Source organism: Pantherophis guttatus, chromosome 12, assembly GCF_059756535.1.
Source record: "Pantherophis guttatus breed Tessera chromosome 12, ASM5975653v1, whole genome shotgun sequence".
NCBI classification, from domain to species: Eukaryota; Metazoa; Chordata; class Lepidosauria; order Squamata; family Colubridae; genus Pantherophis; species Pantherophis guttatus.
The window spans coordinates 25645405-25667551 of NC_142074.1; the positions used below are offsets into that span (position 1 = coordinate 25645405).

General features: G+C 47.2%; 1 protein-coding gene across 1 annotated transcript in view; it reads right to left on the reverse strand.

Moving 5' to 3' along the window:
• The window catches only part of STK26 (serine/threonine kinase 26), a 27693-nt gene extending 6434 nt beyond the window's left edge, over positions 1-21259 (reverse strand). Inside the window, exons 1-6 of the mRNA XM_034441664.2 lie at positions 21037-21259; positions 20644-20744; positions 8679-8909; positions 4174-4230; positions 916-1024; positions 661-818 (exon numbers count right to left, since the gene is read on the reverse strand). Of these exons, the coding sequence (XP_034297555.2) occupies positions 661-818; positions 916-1024; positions 4174-4230; positions 8679-8909; positions 20644-20744; positions 21037-21229 (849 nt within the window). The 5' untranslated portion in view covers positions 21230-21259. The remainder of the gene's footprint in view (positions 1-660; positions 819-915; positions 1025-4173; positions 4231-8678; positions 8910-20643; positions 20745-21036) is intronic.
• Positions 21260-22147: the final 888 nt, after the last annotated feature.

Consider the following 22147-nt stretch of genomic DNA (forward strand, 5'->3'; position numbering starts at 1 on the left):
AACAATACAATGACGTTCAATAATATCCATAATGTGACCTGCATTAATAGGGGGAAGGTCAATCCTGCACATTAATTATGTGGGTTTGCGCGGAAATTAGCTAGATCTGGTTTTGCCCTTTTCGGTGCCGAAATGATCGACTCAATTAAGTTTTGCATTCAGAGATTGGATCCTCTCGGCCGTGCCTGCTTTGCTTGGGTTTGTCAGTCAGAATGCTGACCTGGGCTACGGAGGAATGGCTCACTCACTACATGGGGAGAATTTCTGTGTGTTTAAGCCAGCAGACCATCCTCTGGGCTACAGACCGGATTGTCTTTTCTGGAGAAGAGCCAAGAGTTTTTTCATCTAAAAGCTTTAAGGCGTGAAAGGCCAAAAAAAAGAAAGGCTGAATCTCCCTGAATGTGAGACAAAAGTCAGAAGATGAAACGGGCATCCAAGCTTCCTTGGCCCTGGATATCATCACCCTGTTATTCAGTCCCATTAACGGTTTATCTATTATTTGTATCTTAACCCTAATTTCTGCCCTCCTCGCCCCGATCATTAGGACTGGTAAATTCCTCTCGAAGCTGTATTTAAAAATACACAATGAGCTACGATTCTGGATTATAACCAGCTGTTCCAACATTGAAGCGGCCCTGCAAGGCCTCCTCAGGATCTTACTTTTGAGTCATAGGCCGACTGCTGAATGACTTCGGGGGCCATCCAGAAAGGCGTCCCTACGAAGGTGTTCCTCTTAATTTGAGTATCGGTCAGTTGTCCAGCAACCCCAAAATCCGCAAGCTTCACATCTCCTTGTTCAGACAGCAACACGTTGGCAGCTGGTCGGGAGGAAAAGAGAACGAAGGAAGACCTCATTTAACAAGGGAAGAAACTTGCGGTCCAAAAGAGACAACTTCCCTCTCTCTCTTTACACACCTTTGATGTCTCTGTGGATTTTCTTCTCTGAATGCAGGTAGTCCAACCCTTTCAGGATCTCCTTCAGCATCGTAGCGATCTGGAACTCGTCGAAGGGGCCAGCACGGAGCTCGAGAGGAAATAACCAGAGTTTATAAGCTTTAACGAAACCCCAACTCGTGTGGATTCCGAAATACCGGTTTTCTTTTCTTTTTAAAGGGTCTTAGCGCAATAGAGAGATCCAAGCTTTATTTCCATCTCGCCATAAATGGCTCTTCCAACAAAAATTCTAAGTAACTAAACTAAAGATACCGGGAAAGAGAGTTAGGCCATTATCAAAAATAAATCTGGATGCTGTGAACATGTTAATTCTCCTTGACTCGTATCTCCTTCTTCATCTCTTACTTCGTTAACTAAGAAAACCTCTGAGCTTGTCGAGATCAGAGGAAGCACCTACCGTATTTTTTGGAGTATAAGACGCTCCGGACTATAAGACGCACCTATCTTTTGTTGGTGAGGAAAACAGGAAAAAGAAATCTGCCTCTGCCTCCCAGCAATTTTGCCTCATTGCAGCAAGCAGCAGAGGCCCGGGAGGCCTATTCACCAGACAATCAATTTGTGCTAATTAGGTTGTGCTGAAGCTGAAACGGGCTGTTTCTTCTTGCTGCTTGCCGCAAGGAGGTAAATCGCTGAGAGGCAGAGGCCAAAGGGTGGGTGGGCAGGGCTACATTCGGTGTATAAGACGCACCTAAATTTTCACCCCCTTTTAAGGGGGGGAAAAGGTGCATCTTATATTCCGAAAAATACGGTATGTGTGGACAACTCAACACACTATTGGTGTGCAAGGCTTGGGAGCCAGCACAAAACAATCTTTGATCAGACTTCAAGATGAGAATCTGTTGCCTACAAGCACTACTTCCGTCCCCAGGTGAACTTCTCATGGCAATCCCATCATCATGGGAATCCCATGGCAATCACATGGAAGCCCATCAGAAGCTCCAGAAACAGCAAAATCCACTGAGAGACATTCTCAGAATTCAGGGGACTACACTACGATGCCTGCCAGATCTTACCCATAGAAGAAACAATTCCTGGATGTTACAGATAAGACTACCTTCTGCTCTCTTGTCATCAGTTCCTCTAGCCCAGGGCTCTCCAAACTTTACAACTTTAAGACTTGTGGACTTCTAGAATTTCTCAACCAGCCCTTGACTTCAGCTGAGAGATGTGGACTTCAACTCCCAGATTTCTAACTGCTGATTCAGTTCTACAGAGGAATGATGGAGTCTGTCATCTGCACCTCCATAACTGTCTGGTTTGGCTCTGCAACCCAACAAGACAGACACAGACTTCAGAGGAGAATTAGAACTGCGGAAAAAACAGTTACTACGAACCTACCTTCCATTGAGACCTGTATACTGCATGAGTCAAAAAGAGGGCTGGGAAAATATCTACAGACCCTTCGCATCCTGGACATAAATTGTTTCAACTCCTACCCTCAAAACGAGGCTATAGAGCACTGCATACCAGAACAACTAGACACAAGGACAGTTTTTTCCCCAACGCCATCACTCTGCTAAACAAATAATTCCCTCAACACTGTCAAACTATTCAATAAGTCTGCATTATTATTAATCTTCTTATCGTTCCCATCACCCATCTCCTCCCACTTATGACTGTAGGACTGTAATCTTGTTGCTTGTATCCCTACAATTTATATTGATTGTTTTCCTAGTATGATTTGATTCCTTATTTGTACCCTATGACTATCATTAAGTGTTGTACCTTATGATTCTTGACGAACGTATCTTTTATGTACACTGAGAGCAGATGCACTAAGACAAATTCCTTGTGTGTCCAATCACACTTTGCTAATAAAACATTCTCTTCTCTTCTCTTCTCTTCTGGCTGAGGAATCCTGGGAATTGAAGTCCACAAGTCTTAAAAGTTGCCAAGCTTGGAGACTCCTGCTAGCCCCAATGTTTCTCAACCCCGAGGACTTCAACTCCCAGAATTGCCTAGCCGGCACGGAGAATTCTGGGAGCTGAATTCCACATCTCTTAAAGTAGCCGAGAAACGCTTTTTTCTAGTCAAAGGGAGCCGGCCTCTGTTTTCCTGGGTGACAACTGAGAGCCATCCAAGGCTGAACGGAGTTGCACCAGCAAAGCTAAACTTAAGCAGATGCTGACGTTCTTAGGGGACAAAAGCAGGCTTCAAACCCCACGGGTGACATTTCTGGGCGGCCTAGGCGTAAATACTGTGGCAGAATTATCTTGGAGGAAAAGGGTGGGTCTCCCGGAGAGGCCTGTGGTCAAGCTGGCCTGGGGGGATAAGGGAAAACCAGACATCACCCTCCAGCCGGGCCCTCTGCTTTCTCAGCCCCTCCTAAGCTGCAGCCACCATGAAGGCTGCCTCTGTCATAAGCAATAGGCCCTTTCAGGCTTTAAATTTACAGGAACTCAAAAATGGAAACGCCAGCTCAGTTTTAGCCCTCAGTGTTAGCTGTGTTTGCTCCCACAGCGGCAAACTCTCTGGATCTCCTTCCAACAGAAACATCTCTGTGTGTTAAAGAAAAAAAAACACTCCACCTTTCTATTTATTAACTGCAACGGATCGTTTTTCATTAACTGCAAGGTTTCCTTTTGCTAAAAAATAAAAAAGTCAAGCAACATGTTCTTTCTTTTAACAGAAGTTTCTTCACGGCCTGAGCCGGAGGGACCGTAAGGTAACCCTCTTCCTCTGCCACTGAAGTCCCTGTGTCAACCGGAGGCTCCTGCAGGAAAATCTGCACCAAGAGAAAGCATTTTTCAGTCCCTGCCCAAGGACTGAGTCACGAAGGCAGATCAGGCGAGTTTCACACCCTCTTGGGGCCTCGGTGGCAGAGAAGAAAGGACACCGGTATTTGCTTCTGCAAGAGGCCACCCTTTCGTGCCCCTGGGCTTTTGTGATGGACCTCAACCGGTACAAGGTCTCTCCCTGGAGGTATTGCAATCTGAAGGAAGTGGCACAAGACCGCAGAGAGTCACGGGCTGTTAAGATCCACCTGAGTTTTCAAAAACATCAGGGGTTTCCAAAATGCAAACTTTGGGACCACGTGCAAGTAATCAGGTGTCTCTTTTAGTGCTGCGCATATCTGGAAGAATGAATGACCTCTTCGCTCAAACATGGATTGTATTTAGAGTCCCTGACTAGCCATTCCAGAATCATGAAATGGCAACGTCCATTTCAACAGCTTACAGTACAGATCAACGAAGGTCATAAAGTAACTGACATACTTACCAAATCCAGGGCCGATCCCCCACCTAAATATTCCATTATTATCCACAACTTTGTGCCCTGAAAGGGAAAACAGGTAAAAAGTTAGCTTTTTTTTCCCCTCCTGATTTCTCTGGATAGGGAAAAGGGGGCAGGAATCATGTGGGGTTTTTTTGGAGGGGAGGCTATAATTGTAATATATCTGGAAATAGCACTAAGCTGGGGAAGAACGGGACGAAAGATCCACTGCGACCACAAAAAGAACAAACTAAATTTGGGGTCTTCTCTGTGCTTGGTTGTCTGAGTTTGCAGACATTTCATTACCCAACTAGGTAACCTCATCAGTGCCAGTGGGCGAGGAACCACACAAAAGTCTGGCAGGGCAAGCAACTGTATATAAACAGAGAGTAAGTAAACCTTGCACTCTCTCCCACTGGTGATGTTAACCTTGCTTTGGTCACGAAATGTCTGCAAGCAACAACCAGGAGAGTAACAGAGTTGGATGGGACCTTGATGGGACCAGGAGATTTGAGACATGTGGTTGCCCCAATCTCTTCTTACAAACCTCCAGGGATGAAGCACCCACAATTTCTGGAGGGAAGCCATTTCACTGGTGAATTGAGACCAGGTTGTTGTTGTTTTCAGTTGCGAAGTTGTGTCTGACTCCTCGCAACCCCATGGACAACGTTCCTCCAGGCCTTCTTGTCCTCTACCATCATCTGGAGTCCATTTAAGGTCATGCCGACTGCTTCGGTGACTCCATCCAGCCACCTCGTTCTCTGTCGTCCCCTTCTTCTTTTGCCCTCAATCTTTCCCAGCATTAGGCTCTTCTCCAGGGAGTCCTTCCTTCTCATTAGGTGGCCAAAGGATTTGAGTTTCCTCTTCAGGATCTGGCCTTCTAAAGAGCAGTCAGGGTTGATCTCCTCTAGGACTGACCGGTTGGATCGTCTTGCAGTCCAAGGGACTCAGAGCAGGAGTCTTCTCCAGCACCAGAGTTCAAAGGCCTCCATTCTTTGGCCTTCTCAGCCTTCCTTATGGTCCAACTTTCACAGCCACCCATTGCAAGACCAGGTTTCTGTGCCACAATTGCCTGCCAGCTAAAATAGAATTGGGCTCCTGCTTGGGGCCATTTCACCAAGACCAAAGAGCCGTTTATTCGCATGTTAAGTTTTGCTGCCCCAGCTTTTGTTCTCACCACTCCTGTTAATACTTTAAATGCCAGTTACAAGTCCTCAGCTGCCACTTTTAGAAAGCGGTGGGGAATTTGTAGTGGGGAGTTTTTACGGGTTGTATCGTGTGATTTTATAAATTACACCGGGTGTTTTCAGAAGAACCGCACGAAGTAACCGGCACGGTAATTTTCGAGCCCTCTGTCCTTTGAAGGAAACCTTTGTGTACATTCCGGAGAGTTGCTCTGTGACTGGTGGTTATCTGTAGTAAAAAGGGACTTTCGTCCTTCCAAACAATGCTGCGATCCCAAGAGTTTCACCACTTTGAGGATTTACCGTACATCAGCAGCCAACCAGGGTATTTTTAGCTGGGAACCTATCAGCCTCCCACTTTCCATTTAGAGATGAGTTTCAGAAAAGGGAACTCCAGCCTTAAGCTAAAAATCGGTCCAAACCTCTGGGTAAACAGTCCACGTATGGGGGCTGCTACTCTCGCCCTCGTCAAGAGGCTGCCAATCAAGGCTTACGTGCGACGTGCAAAAACAAAAAATACGTGCGGGGAGTTTATGTGAAACTGAGATCAACAGGAAGCCTGGAAAATCAGCTATCAAGTTCGAAGCACACTTACGTTGTTGCAACTATTAATGCTTCTCAGCTTGCAGGGGGGAGGGAAGGGGGAGGTGGAATGTAGGCTCCAGACATCGAGAAGATGAGCCATGAGAGCCAAGGACACTTCAGCAGGTGTTTGCCAAACTCAAGAGACTTTTTCTCATAACAATACGACGACGTTCAATTGGACAACGTGACCTGTGCTAATAGGGGGGAGGTGAATCCTGCACTTTAATTATGTGGGTTTGCATGGAAATTAGCTAGATCTGGTTTCGCCCTCATCGGTGCCGAAATGATGGACTCCATGAAGTTTTGCACTCGGAGATTGGATGCTCTCGACCGTGCCTGCTTTGCTTGGGTTCGTCAGTCAGAATGCTGACCTCGGCTACGGAGGAATGGCTCACTCACTACATAGGGAGAACAGGGGTGGGGAATTATGGCCCCTTTATGGCTTGTGGACTTCAACTCCCAGGATTCCTGAGCCAAGCCTCATGCTGGCTCAGGAATCCTGGGAGTTGAAGTCCACAAGTCTTAAAGTTGCCAAGGTTGGAGACCCCTGCCCTAGTGACAAGACGTTCTCCCCTTCCCCTCATTAACAGAAAGTCTCCATCCCCTTCCTTTGTACCGTTTGCTCCCTGAAGCCAACAAGTAATGCCAATTGGAAGATTTGGGGCAACTTTCCACCCAGGGCCTCCGTTACGGACAAGTTCTAACCCAACAGCATTTTCCTCCAGACGGATCGAAAACCAGGCGCGAGGCCTGTCGTGGCAGATGGAAGAGCAGCTCCTGAACAGAGCTCGCTTTGTTAGGCCAACACACACACGGCATTTACCCTCCAGAGGTTGGGAACGGAGAAGTCAGGTATTTGGGCTGCTACTTTTAGCGCCTTCCCATAACCCCTCATCTGTGCCAGCAGGGAAAACTGGGAACAAACGCAGGTCCTTTTACACGGCTGTGGTTTCACAGACGCCTTTGGATGACTTAAAACGCCCTGCAGTGAAAATATCTCTGAGGATTTGCCAGAATAAACCGTAGCTGGGTGTGGATCTTTTGCCCCTCGGCATCCAAGGAGCCGCTCGGCTAACCGTTACAGGCCAAGGACGTCTAACGCAGGTACGCAGAAGTGAGGACATTGCTTAGTCTTTGGAGGAGCAGAGGTGTGCTAGTCCGTGGTTTATTCAGAAGCCTCTGAACCATGTTAGTTAGTCAGAAAAGGTGCAAAAGCGGCTCCCCCTCCTGACTTTTTTTCTCTCTCAGTCTTGAATCCACAGCAGAATTCAGATGCGATTCTGATTATGCTTTGGGGATTATGACACAACTTGGGCGTTAAAGAAAAACTCTTTGTATTGCAATTCCTATAAAAAAAAAGGCTGAGACTCTAGAAAGAGTGCAGAGAAGAGCAACCAGGATGATGAGGGGACTGGAGGTTAAAACATACAATGAACAGTTGCAGGAACTGGGCACGGCTGGTCTAGTGAAGAGAAGGACCAGGGGAGTGTTGTGGTCCGCCAGCAGCCTGCGGAGCTGGCAGCGGAGTCGGAGACAGTGAGGAGGCTGGGGAGGAACATGGGCCAGTCCTGGAGTCAGGGGAAGGCCCGGATGAGGGCTCTGCATCGGAGGCAGAGATGGGGCCAGGGCCATCTGGGAGCGGTGAGCGGACTCCGGAGCCTCCAGAGTCGGACATCAGAGAGGCAGAGGAACAGGAGGAGCCTGTTCTTAGTGTGCGCATGTGCAAAGCTGCCAGAAGGCAAGAACAGTTAAAACAAAAGGGACAACTCGGGAGTAAGGCCTGGAGATGAAAGGCACGTGGGCTCTTTGCAGGAAAGCAACGTTAATTCTATTCCCAGTTGGCATCTCTGTTTGATTCTGGACTCCGTGTGGCTTTGTCTTTGGCAGCGTGTCAAGGGAGATAAAGGTTGGTGATTATCCCAAAGGACTTTTTGCAACTAATTGGGACTCAGCTGTGAATGAACGTAATTCACAGCTGTTGCAATAAAAGAGGTTTTTGGGACTACTCTTGTGTTTTAATGACTCACGAAGCCTAGGTCGCAATAGGGAGACATGATAGCAGTCTTCAATATTTGAGGGGCTGCCACAGAGAGGAGGGGGTCAAACTATTTTCCAAAGCATCTGAGAGCCAAACAAGGAATAAATGGATGGAAACTGACCAAGGAGAGATTCAACCTGGAAATAAAGAGGAATTGTCTGACAGCGAGAGCAATCAACCCATGGAACAGAAGTTGCCTTTGGAAGTTGTGGGAGCTTCATCACTGGAGGCTTTCAAGAAGAGACTGGACTGCCATTTGTCAGAAATGGTGTAGGGTCTCCTGCTTGGGCGGGGGGTTGGACTAGATGACCTACAAGGTCCCTTCCAACTCTGTTAATCTGTTAGAATTAAAATCCTACGGAATCTGGACACTGTGACAGTCTAGACTAGATGTTCACAGATAAACTGTTCCATACAGGGAAGGGCTGACGCTGGATGGGTCGCCTCTGAACTGAACCTGAAGCCTGTTTTGGCCATAACTGGCATGAAACAGGGTGAGTCGATTTCAGATGCAGACAGAAAATGTTGGCTGCCCCTTCGAGTTCGAAGGTAAAGCATTCGGGCTCCCTCCAAACCCAGCCAAGAAAAGGTAAACAGGGCGCACCATGTCCCACCCTCTCCGTGGCTCCTGGACACCCCAACTCGGTCCCACCCTGCAGAACCACCCACATCCCAGCGGAGCCCGGAGCGAAAGTCTCTCTTACCTTCAAGTAGGATCCGTAGTACTTGGTGACATAAGGACTGTCACACTGGCTGAGCACCGTGATCTCCTGCTGGATGTCCTCAATTTCATCCTCGGCTTCTTCCAGGTCAATGATTTTAATGGCCACCACGTGCTGCGTCCGGTTATCGATGCCCTTAAAGACTTCTCCGAAGGAGCCCTTCCCGATGCGCTCCAGCTTGGTGAAAAGGCCCTCGGGGTCTGCTCGGTGGTTCTGCAGGGGAGCCAAGAGGAGGCACCAGGGGTGAAATCCAGCAGGTTGTGGAGAGCGGAAATTTTGAGTAGTTCGGAGAACCAGCAAATACCACCTCTGGCTGGTCCCAGAGTGGGGTGGGAATGGGGATTTTGCAGTACCCTTTCCCCAGGAGTGGGGAGGGAATGGGGATTTTGCAGTATCCTTCCCCTGCCACGCCCACCAAGCCACGCCCACAGAACCAGTAGTAAAAAAAAATTGAATTCCACTATTGGGAGGCACCGACATTTCAAGGCACCTTGGGACTTTGAGCTCGGCTGAAGATTTCAACTGTGGGGTCGCCAGAAATAAATGGGGGTCTCTTCCTGAAAACCTGCACGGGAACTACTCCTAATCCTGGGACAATTGTGTGCACAATCTCAGAAGCTACACCCAAGTGTGCAGCTGCACTTTTTTTTTTTTTTAAAGACGTACACCTTTATTTACTCCTTAGAGTGGTGCGGTGGCCTAGAGATGTAGAGCTCTCGCCGTACAATCAGGAGGCGAGAGCTCAGTCAGTTCGATCCTAGGTAGAGGCAGATATTTCTCTCTCTGGGCACAATGAGAATGTATCTGCCGAACAAAACTCCGCAATGGCAACAGGGAAGGGCATCCGGCCATTAAAATACTCTGCTAGCTCCATTCAGTTGCCCAGACTCCACCCCGCAAAGGGATTACGGGATCGTTAAAAGGAGATGGTGACTTTTATTTAGTCCTTGGAAGTTTGGAAGACAGACATACCCTGGGGTGGGGGAGAAGAGGTGAGACTTCCAGAAAGCGGTAAGAAATGCTTTCGTTTTCTTTTGAAGTGTCACCACGCACATTCCTCTTTTAATTGGCTCCCTCTAATTAGCCACAGAGGCGATGGAAAGAGCTGGATCCTGGCCACAGCCTGGCGGACTCCTCCTGCCTACGGCAACCCTGGTTCCACCTGGCTTTTTTTTAACATTCAGAAAGCATCTGGTAATGAACCAAAGCAAAGCAAAGCACTGCCAGGCGCAAAGGACCTGTGGGATAGGTAGTCCTCCACTTACAACAGTTCATTTAGTGACTGTTTGAAATTACAACAGCACCGGAAAAAGTGACTTATGAACGTTTTTCCACGCTTAACGACTGTTGCAGCATCCCCCGCGGTCACTAGATCAAAATCCAGACTCTTGGGAACCGACTCGTATTTATGACGTGTCCCAGAGTCATGCGATCCCCTTTGACGACCTCCTGAAAAGAAAAGTCAATGGGGAAACGAGGTTCGGTTAACCACCATGCGACTAACTTGGTGAAGTGAGTCACTTGCCAACTGTGGCAAGAAAGGTCATAAGATGGGGCAAAACTCACTTAATAAATGGCTCACTTAGCAACAGAAATCTTGGGCTCAATTGTGGTTGTAAGTCGAGGACAACCTGTATATAGATGATTTATTCAAGTCTGCATAGAAGAATGTGGCCGAGTAAAAAGTTCAGCACTAAACGGGCACCAGGGAAGGCTCAACGGGATTTTTGGACTTGAAGCGCTTGTGGGAATGCAACAATTCTAAACCTAGGACACGCTTAACTTCGCCCTCCTTAGCTCTGCCTACTCTTCTACATCACTGGCCTTTGCCGACAGCTCCATTTCCAAGAATGCCTCAGAATAAAAATGGTAGACGGTGGCAAATTAAGATTGGCTTGTCTGGGAAAACGACAAAAGAAAGCAAGGGTCTTGAGAAGGACTTCAAGGCCGACGATCTAGGGATGCCGAGTTGGGGACTCAGTCCGGGGTCACGTTTCAAGTCATGGAAGAAGAGGACTAGGCCAGAATGGCCCACCAGGGAGTCCAGATGAATTCAGGGGCTGCAAGTTAGTGAAACCTGCTCCCAGTAAATTGTTGTTTGAGTCTAAGGCAGAGCACCCCAACCTTGGCAACTTTATGACTTGGGGAATTCTGGGAGTGGAAGTCCACAAGTCTTAAAAGTTGCCAAGATTGGTGACTCCTGTTCCAAGGTACTAGCCAGGGTCCGTGAGGGTTGTTGGTCTACTCTATCCAGCTCTGTTCTGGCTGAAGAACGGGGCTCTCCCGCTGATCCCACAGTTTCTTCAGAAGATGGGCCTTGATGTTCTGCAGCTCGGGGCTTCTGCAAAGCCTCTGGGATCCCAGCCTTGCCGAAAAGAGCTTCTTTCCCGCAACACGCTCTAAATTGTCCTTTTCGTGCAGGGTTGTGCAACGTTTCCCGCTTGCTTAATTGTTTCTCTTTAGAAACCAGCTGATAATTACCCAGACGGCGGCCTTCCTTTCTCACTGGAAAAGCTCAATCCCCTGATGGAAATTTCCATTCCTACATCTCGGGCTTTGGTCCGACACAACTGGCCAAGGCTACTCAGTGTACACAAACAAGCTTCTTTCTTTCTTTCTTTCTTTCTTTCTTTCTTTCTTTCTTTCTTTCTTTCTTTCTTTCTTTCTTTCTTTCTTTCCTTCCTTCCTTCCTTCCTTCCTTCCTTCCTTCCTTCCTTCCTTCCTTCTTTCTTTCTTTCTTTCTTCTTTCTTTCGCAAGTCAGGAGTGTCAATGTCCTGGGTTCCAGGCATTTGGAAGTCAAGCAGGAATTTCCAGAACTCGATGTATTTTTAGAACAGCCGCCCCTGAAAATCCTGTTTAAAAGCGCAACAGCAGCTCTATGCAAAGATCGCTCCAGTTGAAAGAAACATAAGCACATGAACTAATCCAGTATTCAGACCAGACCAGATCTTGGAAGCATTTACAAGCCACATTTGCATTCTTAAAGCTCTCCCAAGGCCCTGGGGACTCCGAGGAAACTGAGCGAGAAAGCAAGAGGACTGAGGGTGCTCTTATTCTACAACAGGGTGCCCAATCTTGGCAACTTTAAGACTCCCAGAATGCCCCAGCCAGACATGAATAATAGAGTTGGACGGGACCAAAAGGGTCACCATTGTTTCTCAACCAAGCCAACTTTAAGACTTATGGATTTCAACTCCTAGAATTCCCCAGCCAATCATGAATGATAGAGTTGGAAGGGACCAGAAGGCTCAACACTATTTCTCAACCTAGCCTACTTTAAGACTTGTGGACTTCAACTCCCAGAATGCCCCAGCCAGACATGAATGATAGAGTTGGAAGGGACCAGAAGGCTCAACACTATTTCTCAACCTTGGCAACTTTAAGACTTATGGACTCTGACTCCCAGACTTCCCCAGCCAGCCAAGATGTATCATCTACCATACTACACCCATGACGTCTGAATTGAGAGTATGGTTCTTGCAATGTACGGATCACCCCATACGATGAATCAGTTTTTGCCAAACCTTAGGTTAGCCTTCTTTAGCATAATGTGTGAAGCAGATCTTGAACGATTTCCTTAAGTTGCATCCACTTGTTGAAAGCTCCCTGGTTTTTTTAAAAAAAAACAAACCCAGAAGTCTCACATGTACACAAGTTCTTCCTCTGTTTTGGTCCTCAAAACAGAAAGCTTATTAGCCGTAACTGCACAGCCTACACAACATGAAGTTGCGCTCCGAAACGGAACATGCTAACAAGTCCCAGGATTACATAACAGCCACCCATCAAACTAACCTCAGTTAGTTTGCTGGATGGCTGCTTCAGAAGGCCAAACCGGAGCATAGAGCTTCTTTTCAGAGAGGGCTGCTTGAGAACAAGGCTTTGTGTTTTCCAAGCTGTCTTTTGTGAAAGCACACTTTACGCAAGAGTGTTTCATCCTCCCCGTTACAAATGCAAGAGTAATCTGGGACTCAAGAGGGAGAGTGCCTCTTTTCCTGACGAAGCTTGATCAAGATGACAACAAAGCAAGCGCAACAAGAATAATCTTGTTCTTGTGAAATGCACGACAAATTGTTGCCCTTCGTTAAAACAGCACCCAGAGGCTGCAGGCTTAGATCAATAGGGATCTCTCAGCTTAGATCAATAGGGATCTCTCAGCCGGTTAAGATTCTTCACAAACTGTTAAGGGCTATTGTTAATGGATTTTAGTGGGATCCAGTTCTGAGGAAGCATTTGGGTTAAGAGAAGATCAGAAAACATCCCGGCCGTGATTTTCTATGATTTCACCACTTGTAAGATGGATAGGATCATCAATATTATTTCTGTTACTTTCCGAATCTACAAAAATGGAGACAGAGACACTGAAAGTTGTCCTTAAAGGTGAAGGTTCCCCTTGCACATACGTGCCAGTCGTTCCCGACTCTAGGGGGCGGTGCTCATCTCCATTTCAAAGCCGAAGAGCCAGCGCTGTCCGAAGACGTCTCCGTGGTCATGTGGCCGGCATGACTCAACGCCAAAGGCACACGGAACGCTGTTACCTTCCCACCAAAGGGGGTCCCTGTTTTTCTACTTGCATTTTTTACCTGCTTTCGAACTGCTAGGTTGGCAGAAGCTGGGACAAGTTGCAGGAGCTCACCCCATTCCACGGCACTAGGGATTCGAACCGCCGAACAGCCGACCTTTCAATCGATAAGTTCAGTGTTTTAGCCACTGAGCCACCACGTCCCTCTAAGTTGTCCTTATTTCATTTTAAATCTCCCCCATTCCATTTATTTATATGTTTTTAAACTGCCACAAGGACTCCAAAAGATTCAGGAGTCATAACTAAGCAATAATTTCCAACATTATTTCATCGCACGGTAATGCTGAACGTTACACTTTATGTGAACGGTTTATAAGAATTTTCTTTTTTTTTTATTAAATGTTCCTGAAGATATATGCCCATGACCAGGCTTTCCAGTTTCTTGATAGCAGCTCAAGAACAGAGTTTGAAAACAGCTTTTTAAAACAGCCTATTCTGCAATGCCAAGAGCCGATTTGAATTCCAAATGGCCCCAATAGGAGAGTGGTGGGTGTTATTGTTGTTTTAATTTGTTTGCTAATTTAATCTCCGGTGAAACCTGAAAAACCGAGTGAGACGCAGAATTATTTTTTACAAATGCTGGATGGAATCCAGATTTTTCTGCAGGGCGCCTGCGATATTAGAAGCCAAACATGAACGCTATTGCTAAATATAGGTAGTCCTCAACCTACGGCCACATTTGAGCCCAAAATTTAGGTTGCTAAGGGAGAAATTTGTTAACTGATGCGTTTTACGACTTTTCTTCCCACGTTTGTTAAGTGAGTCGCTGCAGTTCTTAAGGGAGTTAAGCAAATCTGGTTCCCCCGTTGACTTGGTTTGGTCGCAAAAGGGGATCACCGTGACCCACACACACACACCCTGGGACACTGAGACGGTCATAAATGTGAGTCAGTTGTCCAGTATCCGAACGTAAATCATGTGACCGTGGGAGATGCTGCAACGGCCATAAGTGTGGAAAAATGGTCGTAAGTCACTTTTTTCAGTGGCGTTGTAAGTTTGAATGGTCACTAAGTGAACTGTTCTAAGTGGAGGACTACCTGTAATGCAGACTGCCTCGCTTCCAGCCCAGGAAACGGAGCTAAAGGAGTGTTTCTTCAACTTAGCAACTTTTAAAGATAAGTGGACTTCAACTCCCAGAATCCCCCAGCCAGCATAGCTGGCTGGGGAATTCTGGGCGTTGAAGTCCACTTATCTTTAAAGTTCTTATGGTTGAGAAGCACCAAGCAAGCCATTTTTATCCCACCAGGATGTCTGCCTCGAACCTCAATTGCAGGATTCAGACCCCCGTTTGGCCACTGCTGGATATTTTGGGAGCTGAAGACTTTTGTATCTGAAGACGCTCAGATTCGGTCACCCAAAATCAGATCTACTTACAGTAGTGGCCAAAATTGTGGAAACCTTTTGGGGAAAGTGTATTTTTGAGGTTTGATGGCTAATAACACCACTTTTTTTTTTTTTTTTTCCGGAGTTTCAAGATCATCCTATTCCACTGCTGGAATGGCCTGGGAATAACCCAGACCTTAACCCAACTGAAAATCTATGGAGCCGACTAAAGAAACTGGTTAGTCAGAAGAAACCCAGCAATAAAACTCAAGTCAATAGAAGCCATCATTCAATCTTGGTTTCACATGATAACAGCTGCAGAACTAAAAGACTTGGTTCACTCCACGGGAAGACGTTGTAAGGCCGCCATTCATGCTAAAGGTTACCCAACTAAGTATTAACCGACATGGGGATCATTTTTGTATATCTCAGTAACAGTAACAGAGTCGGAAGGGAGCTGGGAGGCCATCTAGTCCAACCCCCTGCTCGCACAGGAGACCTGTACTAGGGATTTGAACCGCCGAACTGCCCACCTGTCTGATCGACAAGCTCAGTGTCTTAGCCACTGAGCCACCTAGTCAGGATCTCGTTTTTTCTACGGTGATCATTTTTGTACATCTCGTTTTTTCTACGTGTTTCACTTTTCTTCTTTATACTGCAACTGCTATTCTAATAGCAAATCCTGCATAAAAGCTATTACATTCTTGATTAAATTATCTTTCCACTGATATATAATTTTATGGTACTACTCCAAAAAAAAAAGGGGAGGGGCGTTATTAGCTAGTTTTAGAAAATACACTTTTCCCAAAAGGTTTCCACAATTTTGGCCACTACTGTAAGTTCTTACGTTCCTGGGGCCAAACATTTTGGACCCCTTCCTTTTTCCAAAGGGGAATCTCTGCTCACACCTGCCAGGGAAGGATCAACATGGCTGCATCACCCTTGCTGCGAATTTAAGAATGAGATCCTGAGCCCTTGAGCAGCAGATCCAGCAAAATCCTATTCAAATTCAGAAGACCTGCAATGCTGACATAAGCTGCTTTTGTGCTCAATGAAGGAGAGTTATGAACGTAACTAATGAATGTAGCTAAACAAACCGAAAATACACAAATGTTTACAATCAGCTCGTGTGAAAGGAACGAATCACTGGCTTATTTTGCAATCATTACTGCGCGAAGGTCTCTTGTACCGGCTGAAAGTCCAAACGTCTGCACGAGCTCACATTTTTCCCACAGGGCTAACTTCCCTGAAACTATGAAAGGATCTTGAATTTCAGATCAGTTTACACTTCCTGAAAACAAACCACAGAGACTTCAGCACCATCCAGAACGAAGTAACAGGATAAGTGAACAGGCTTCAATAATGGTAATAATTAGAAGTGGCCAAATCCTTTCCTATCTTTTAATCATATAATGCTCCCTTTCTTTCTTTATTAGGAGCGTGGAGGAAGAAGGTGGCATGAGGAGCAATTTAAAAGCTTGGAAGAAAGCATCGTTCATATCACCCGCTTTCCTTTGAAATAATAATCCGATCCAAGTTAAGGATCTAACGACAACAAAAAGGAGCACTTTCACTAATAGTGTTTTTATTATCTTAATAGTATGGCAGAATGCTTTGAGGGAACCCACAAGATTATTCCAGGAATCAGAAGAGCCTCAAAATAAAAAAATAATTCCAAAAGGGAAACTTTGGGCAAAACAGAAGATCAGATTTTAAAATCTGAACATCAAAGGAATGCCTTGAAATTGCTGACATTTATTCACTGGCAAGTCCAGGAGGTAAACTGAGAAAAATGGGCTGTGTATTTTTTTTTCCCTTCACCCACTCTTTTTTCATGTTGCTATTGCCACAATCTTTTAAGCTAATAGAATCTGTAATGGACTATTAATTTTCCCACACATTAAAAAATTAATTGAATTACATGTCTGATTAGAGATATATACGCAATGCTTTGAGGGGTGGGGGGAGTGGGAGAGAAATTTCAGGAGGAGAATATGATCAGCTTAAAAGTCCTTCCTGATCAAGTAACTTTGTCTGCCTCAAGTTCCCATATTCCTCGGTGTACATTTTAAGATTACAAAAACATATTTTAACTGAATTATCTGGCTAACGCTGAACATGGAAAAGAGTTTTATATAGCACCATATAAAACGAACTGAGCCTCAGAAGAGCTGACAATCAAGATACACTGAAGTTTGACTTCATCCATGTTTAGAAGACTGTCTCACTCATGGGTGGGATGTCATATCACACATTAATCCAGCGTGACTACATTATTCCTAGAAAAGTACTTAATTCTAAGGAGCTGGTGGGGGAAATCTGGAGGAGAAATATCACGGCCCGCCAATCAATCTTATAAAATTAAAAGGGGCCATATAATTGCTGTCTACATGCCATAAAGCCCATCACCCTCCATTTCTCCTGCTTTGATAAACCAAGCGTTGCAATTCCAGGCTCCTTGTCTTAATCCATCAGCTCAGCCAACTGGAACTGTAGAACTGGGGCAGAAGCAGGCCACAAATCTATGGGGCACCAGGTAGCTTCGCCTTGCTGGGGACAGGTGGGGCTTAGAAGGCAAAGCTCAGCGGTGCCAAACTCCAAGTATGCAACCAAGATTAACCCTGATAATACAGTTGGAAGTGCAGAGATCAACCTGCCCCAACTTGAACCGAACTGTCTACAAGTTAAAACACGGATGTAAATATAGCCATGACATAAACAACCCGCTCGATCCCTGAAGGCGCACGATGCCCTACGAACTGAAGGCTCTAATGTTCCACAGAGAGCAGCAACAAAAATGCCTGTTTCGACAGCTAAGTCTCTGTGTTTGTTCCAGATCCTCTTGGTGCCCCTCACGTCAAACGTTGCCCGCTGGAAAAGTTCTCGAGTGCTCAATGTTTGTGGAATCTGAGCAGACCTGGGCACAATCGCTTTTAATCAGCAGCTTCAAAGGCCCTAATTCTCAGCAGAGAAAAAAAAACCCAACAGGCCTTTTCTCAGTATTTGGGCGCTTACGGCATGCTGCTTTGAACAAACAAGAGAGCTGAACTGAGCTACACTTCCTGCACACATGACTATGATAAACTTGTGGCCAGCTCACAGGGGCAAGGAAGATGGGGGAAAGATACTGTAAGGCGTAGATAAACTTCATTAAATACACAGTGGCTAACAGAGGAGAGAGCTCTCCCCTTCGCTAAGGAGGCAGGGCGATTAACTTTGTATACCACCACAACTTCAAAAACACTGGAAATAGAACTCTTTTCAAAGCAGCATGATTCGGTTGTAGAAAGCAACAGGCCCAAACCAAGATTGGAAATCTCAACTGGCAATCTGCTACCTTAAAATTCACATCTACTCAAAGATGAGCGAATATACCGATGTTTGGTGGATTCACATGAAGAGCCAAACCAGACTCGGTTTCACCCATCCTGCATTCAGATTGGCTGTTTTTTTTAAATTTTGCATGTGTTGGAGAAGGGCAAACATTGGGAAAGAGGGATCCTGAAACATGCACCAATTCCTAGAAAGACTGGAGCAGATCTTCAAACGATCTACCAAACCAAGGAAGCATCTTGCAAACTTTAACATGGGTTTGTTAAGAACAGATCTTGACCGGCTAACTTTATTTCAAGTTTTGATTTGGTAACTGTCATAGTAGACTGATTGTCCCACAAGTTCCTTAGACCTGACGATAAGTCTTCGCTTGAGCAAAACCTTTGACAAAATATACTGCATTATTGTGGCTATCAAACTAGATAAGCATGGGTGGCATGACAGTTAAATGAACAGCTCAAAAATTAGCTCAAAAAGCTAAGTGCCTCAAAAAGTGTTCATCATTTATTCGTCTTCAGACTAGAAGAAAATACCATGTGAGATACCAAAAGGTTAATTCTCAGGCTGTGCACATTTTTATTAATCACATGAAGGAAGTGGAGGGAGAATGCTTATCATATTTGCAGATAACACAACATTGAGGGAAGTAGCTAATATCTTCAGACCACAGCAATAAAATTCAGAACGATCTTGATAGATTAGAGAAAGGGCCTGAAGATGCCAAAACGAAATTTAAGAAAAACCCTGCTCCAAGTTAGGAAGCTGAAAATCAAAAGCACAGGTAGAGAAAAAGGGACACCCTACTAGACGGTACTTGTGGAGAATGTCTAGGAAAAGGGGTGGCTCACGGACTTGAGTATGAGGAAGTGATGTGGTATGGCTACAAAAAAGGCAGATGGAATTTTAGACTGCCTCAACAGAAGACCAGCTCTGAAAACACAGGAAGTCACTCTTTACGCTGCATTAATCAGACTCCATGTTGATCACTGTGTTGAGTTTTCAGCAACACACACACACACGAAGGACTCACACTAACTGGAGTAGATCCAGAAACGGCCAAGAGAATGACCAGGGAACTGGAAAATAAGACAGAAGGGAGGCCCTAGAAATGTTTAACCTTGAGAAGAGAAGAACAAAGAGCAATTTAGCAGCAGCTATCGGGATGTTACAACAGACATCCAATCCTATCCACAAAGGAACATCGAAACCTGTCCTCGGATCGTCCCAGAACCCAGAATAAGGGCCTGAAGGGACAGGTAAGCAGATTCCAAGTGAATATCCTGAAAAAAATAGCAGCCACTTCCTAAGAGCCTGACTGTGAGGCTATCAAGAAAGATTGCAGACTTCCCTTCGCTGGATGAGCTCAAGCAGAAGGAGGTCAACCATCTGTCAGGAGTGGTTTACTCTGGATTTCTGCACGGAGCAGGTCCTTGGCCTGGGTGGTTAAAGCAGACACCCACCCACTCCTGTCTCCCAGTAGCAAATCATCATTCATAGGATGAGGAAATGAGCTGGACATAAAAGGCTGAAGAAGAGGAAGAGGAGGAAAGAAAATGTGACTTGAGGCCTCATCATGGTATGCCATGTTTAGTGAAGAGCCTCTGACCTGGAAGTGTCTAAATGCAGCCCCCAGGCTAGCCGGGATGATGATAGTTTCTTTCCTGCCTTATTATAAACAATGGTTAATTCAGCTGTGCTTCCCTTAAGAGAGTCCTGTGGATTAAAGCTGTATAAAAGGCTTCTAAACAAACGAATAAATACATTTCCGATGCCGGGTTGCATGCAAAAGCTACAAAGGATGAGGGGGAAAAAAAATCCAAGCTCTTTCCCGCCTAGGCATCTGATCCTGTTTCATAATAATATGATGCAAAACAAGATGGAATTAAGCAAGGACGAGAAGAATGAAACATGACATTAAATGATTTAAACAACCTTTAACATTCAAGTTTAGAAATTTAGCCTTGGGAGAATGTTACGATGTCTGGTTATAAACACATTGTGCAGAAGATCCAAAACAATCTGGAAAAATACCCCAAAGCCTGAACTTTGCATCTAAACACTTTTGGGGAGAGTTTCTGGCCATACTTTTGGGGGTCCTTTTTGCTCATTAGCCCTTGGGGATGGGGGCGGGGGGCACTGGAGACAATAAAGCCTGACCGGAAGGTTTATTTGCCTTTTGAGCAAGGTCAGATTTGGGGGTGAGGGGTGGGAGGAAGGAACCCAATGCACCCCAAATTTGTCTTGCCTTGGTCTTCCAAGAAACCCCCCAACTCTTTTCAGTGGAGAAAAACACCCGAGAAAGAAACCCAACCCACCCCACTCAAAAACACGAGATGCATTTGGGGGGGGGGAATCTGCCAGGATTTCCCCTCCTCCCAGCCTGGCAGCAGGACCCCCCCTCCCCTTACAGCCCCACTCCCCCCACTTGCCAACCTGGGCTTTGCCAAGAAGCCCCCCTACCCAAGGAAATCGGGGTGCAATTCCTGGACCCCAGAATTGCAAAGAGACCCCCGTTGCAAAACTCCCTCGAGGAAAGGGGGGAGCCCTAGCCGGGGGTCCCCTCTCCCCCCCCACCCCCCCACCAGTGCTATGGGGAACCCCAGCCCCCCCTCCCCCGGCCAGGCAGCTCAGCCCCCCCTCCCCCAACAGGGCAGGGACCCCCGCGGGAGGGCAAAGACCCCCGCCAGCCCCCCCCAGGCACCCCCACTCACCTGCATGCCGGGCACCTGCACGGCCACGGGCGAGAGGGCCATGGCGGCTCCGAGGAAGAGGAGGAGGAGGAGGAGGAAGGCGGCCTGAGCTGCAACGGGGCCTGCGGGGGAGGCGGCGGGAGAAGCAGGCTGGGGGGGCTCCGCAGAGGCCCCGCCCGCCCCAGGCCCACCCCGGGCCCGCCCTCCCGCACTCCAGAGCCCATCCTCCCCGCCCGGACGGCCCTCCCAGGCAGGGCGGCGGCGCCTCCGAGGGAAGGAGGGAGGGCCTAGCCGGGCCTGAGGCCTGGTCCCAGGGCGCGGGCGGGGAAGGGGGCTCCGAGGCCGACCCCCGCCGTCCTTGGGGGGCTCCCCGCCGCCGCCGCCGCCCCCGGCCCGCCGCTCGCTCCGGCTCACCTTTCCGCCGCGCAGGGGAGCCGGCGCCCGCCGAACTACAGCTCCCAGCATGCCCCGCGCGGGCGCCGCCGTCTTTGCCGCAGGGGCTGCCGGGAGTTGTGGTGCGAGCCGGGCCCCTCTCAGTCTGCAGGGCTTGCAAAGCGGGCAGCGCCGGGGAAAGTGGGGGGGTTTGTCTCAGCCTGGCATGCATCATCCCCTCCCTCTGCCCCCCTTGCAGGGCATCCTTCCCGCCCCCTCCTGCATTGCATCACGTTGAGCAAGCCTCCCTGGGTGTCCCCCCCTCCCCTGTGACAGGGGGTTGGACTAGATGACCTCCAAGGTCCCTTCCAACTCTGTTACTGAACTGAACTGGAGGAGGGCCCCCCCCACCTCAAATCGGCAGCAGGAGCCAGGTTTAGGGTTTTTTCTCCTCCTCCTGAATAAATGGGGAAGGGGGGAAAGCTGGGGTGGGGGGGCTAAGTTAAGACTCTGCTCCTCCCCCTTTGGGCTTGGTTTGTTGATGCCCTTTGGGTGCCCGTTTTGTGCCCTCTTGACCGCTTCTCTTTCGCTCGCTGCCATTTTCTCGGGCTGCAGCTTGGCGTGAAGGCTGCTTTGGAAGGGACAGAGTAGCGTGGGACAAGGAGGAAGAAGTCGGGATCTCCGCATCAAAGCAAGAATGTACCGTTTCCCCCAAAATAAGACTTCCCCAGATAGTAAGCCCAAGTGGGCTTTTGAGCGCATGAGCTAAAATAAGCCCTCCCTGAAAATAAGCCCTCCCCAAAAATATTTAAGCACATGCTCAGCCGGTCCCCACCATTTCCTCGGGTTAGGGAGACAGAGGTGGAAATCAGGGAAAACGGCAAGAGGAGCCCCATCTTGCTCCAAGCACCCCAAAATAATAAGACCTCCCCAGAAAATAAGGCCAAGCGCTTATTTCGGGGTTCAAAAAAATATAAGACGATACCTGGCACAAACCAAGACAAAGCCAGCTTTCTCCCCCGAACCCAAAAGGAAAACAACAGTGATGACACCATGGCTAAAAATACAGTGAAAAGTGCTCGTTGGTTCTGTGTCCAATCACACTTGGCCAATAAAGAATTCTGTTCTGTTCTGTTCCATTCCATATATCCTA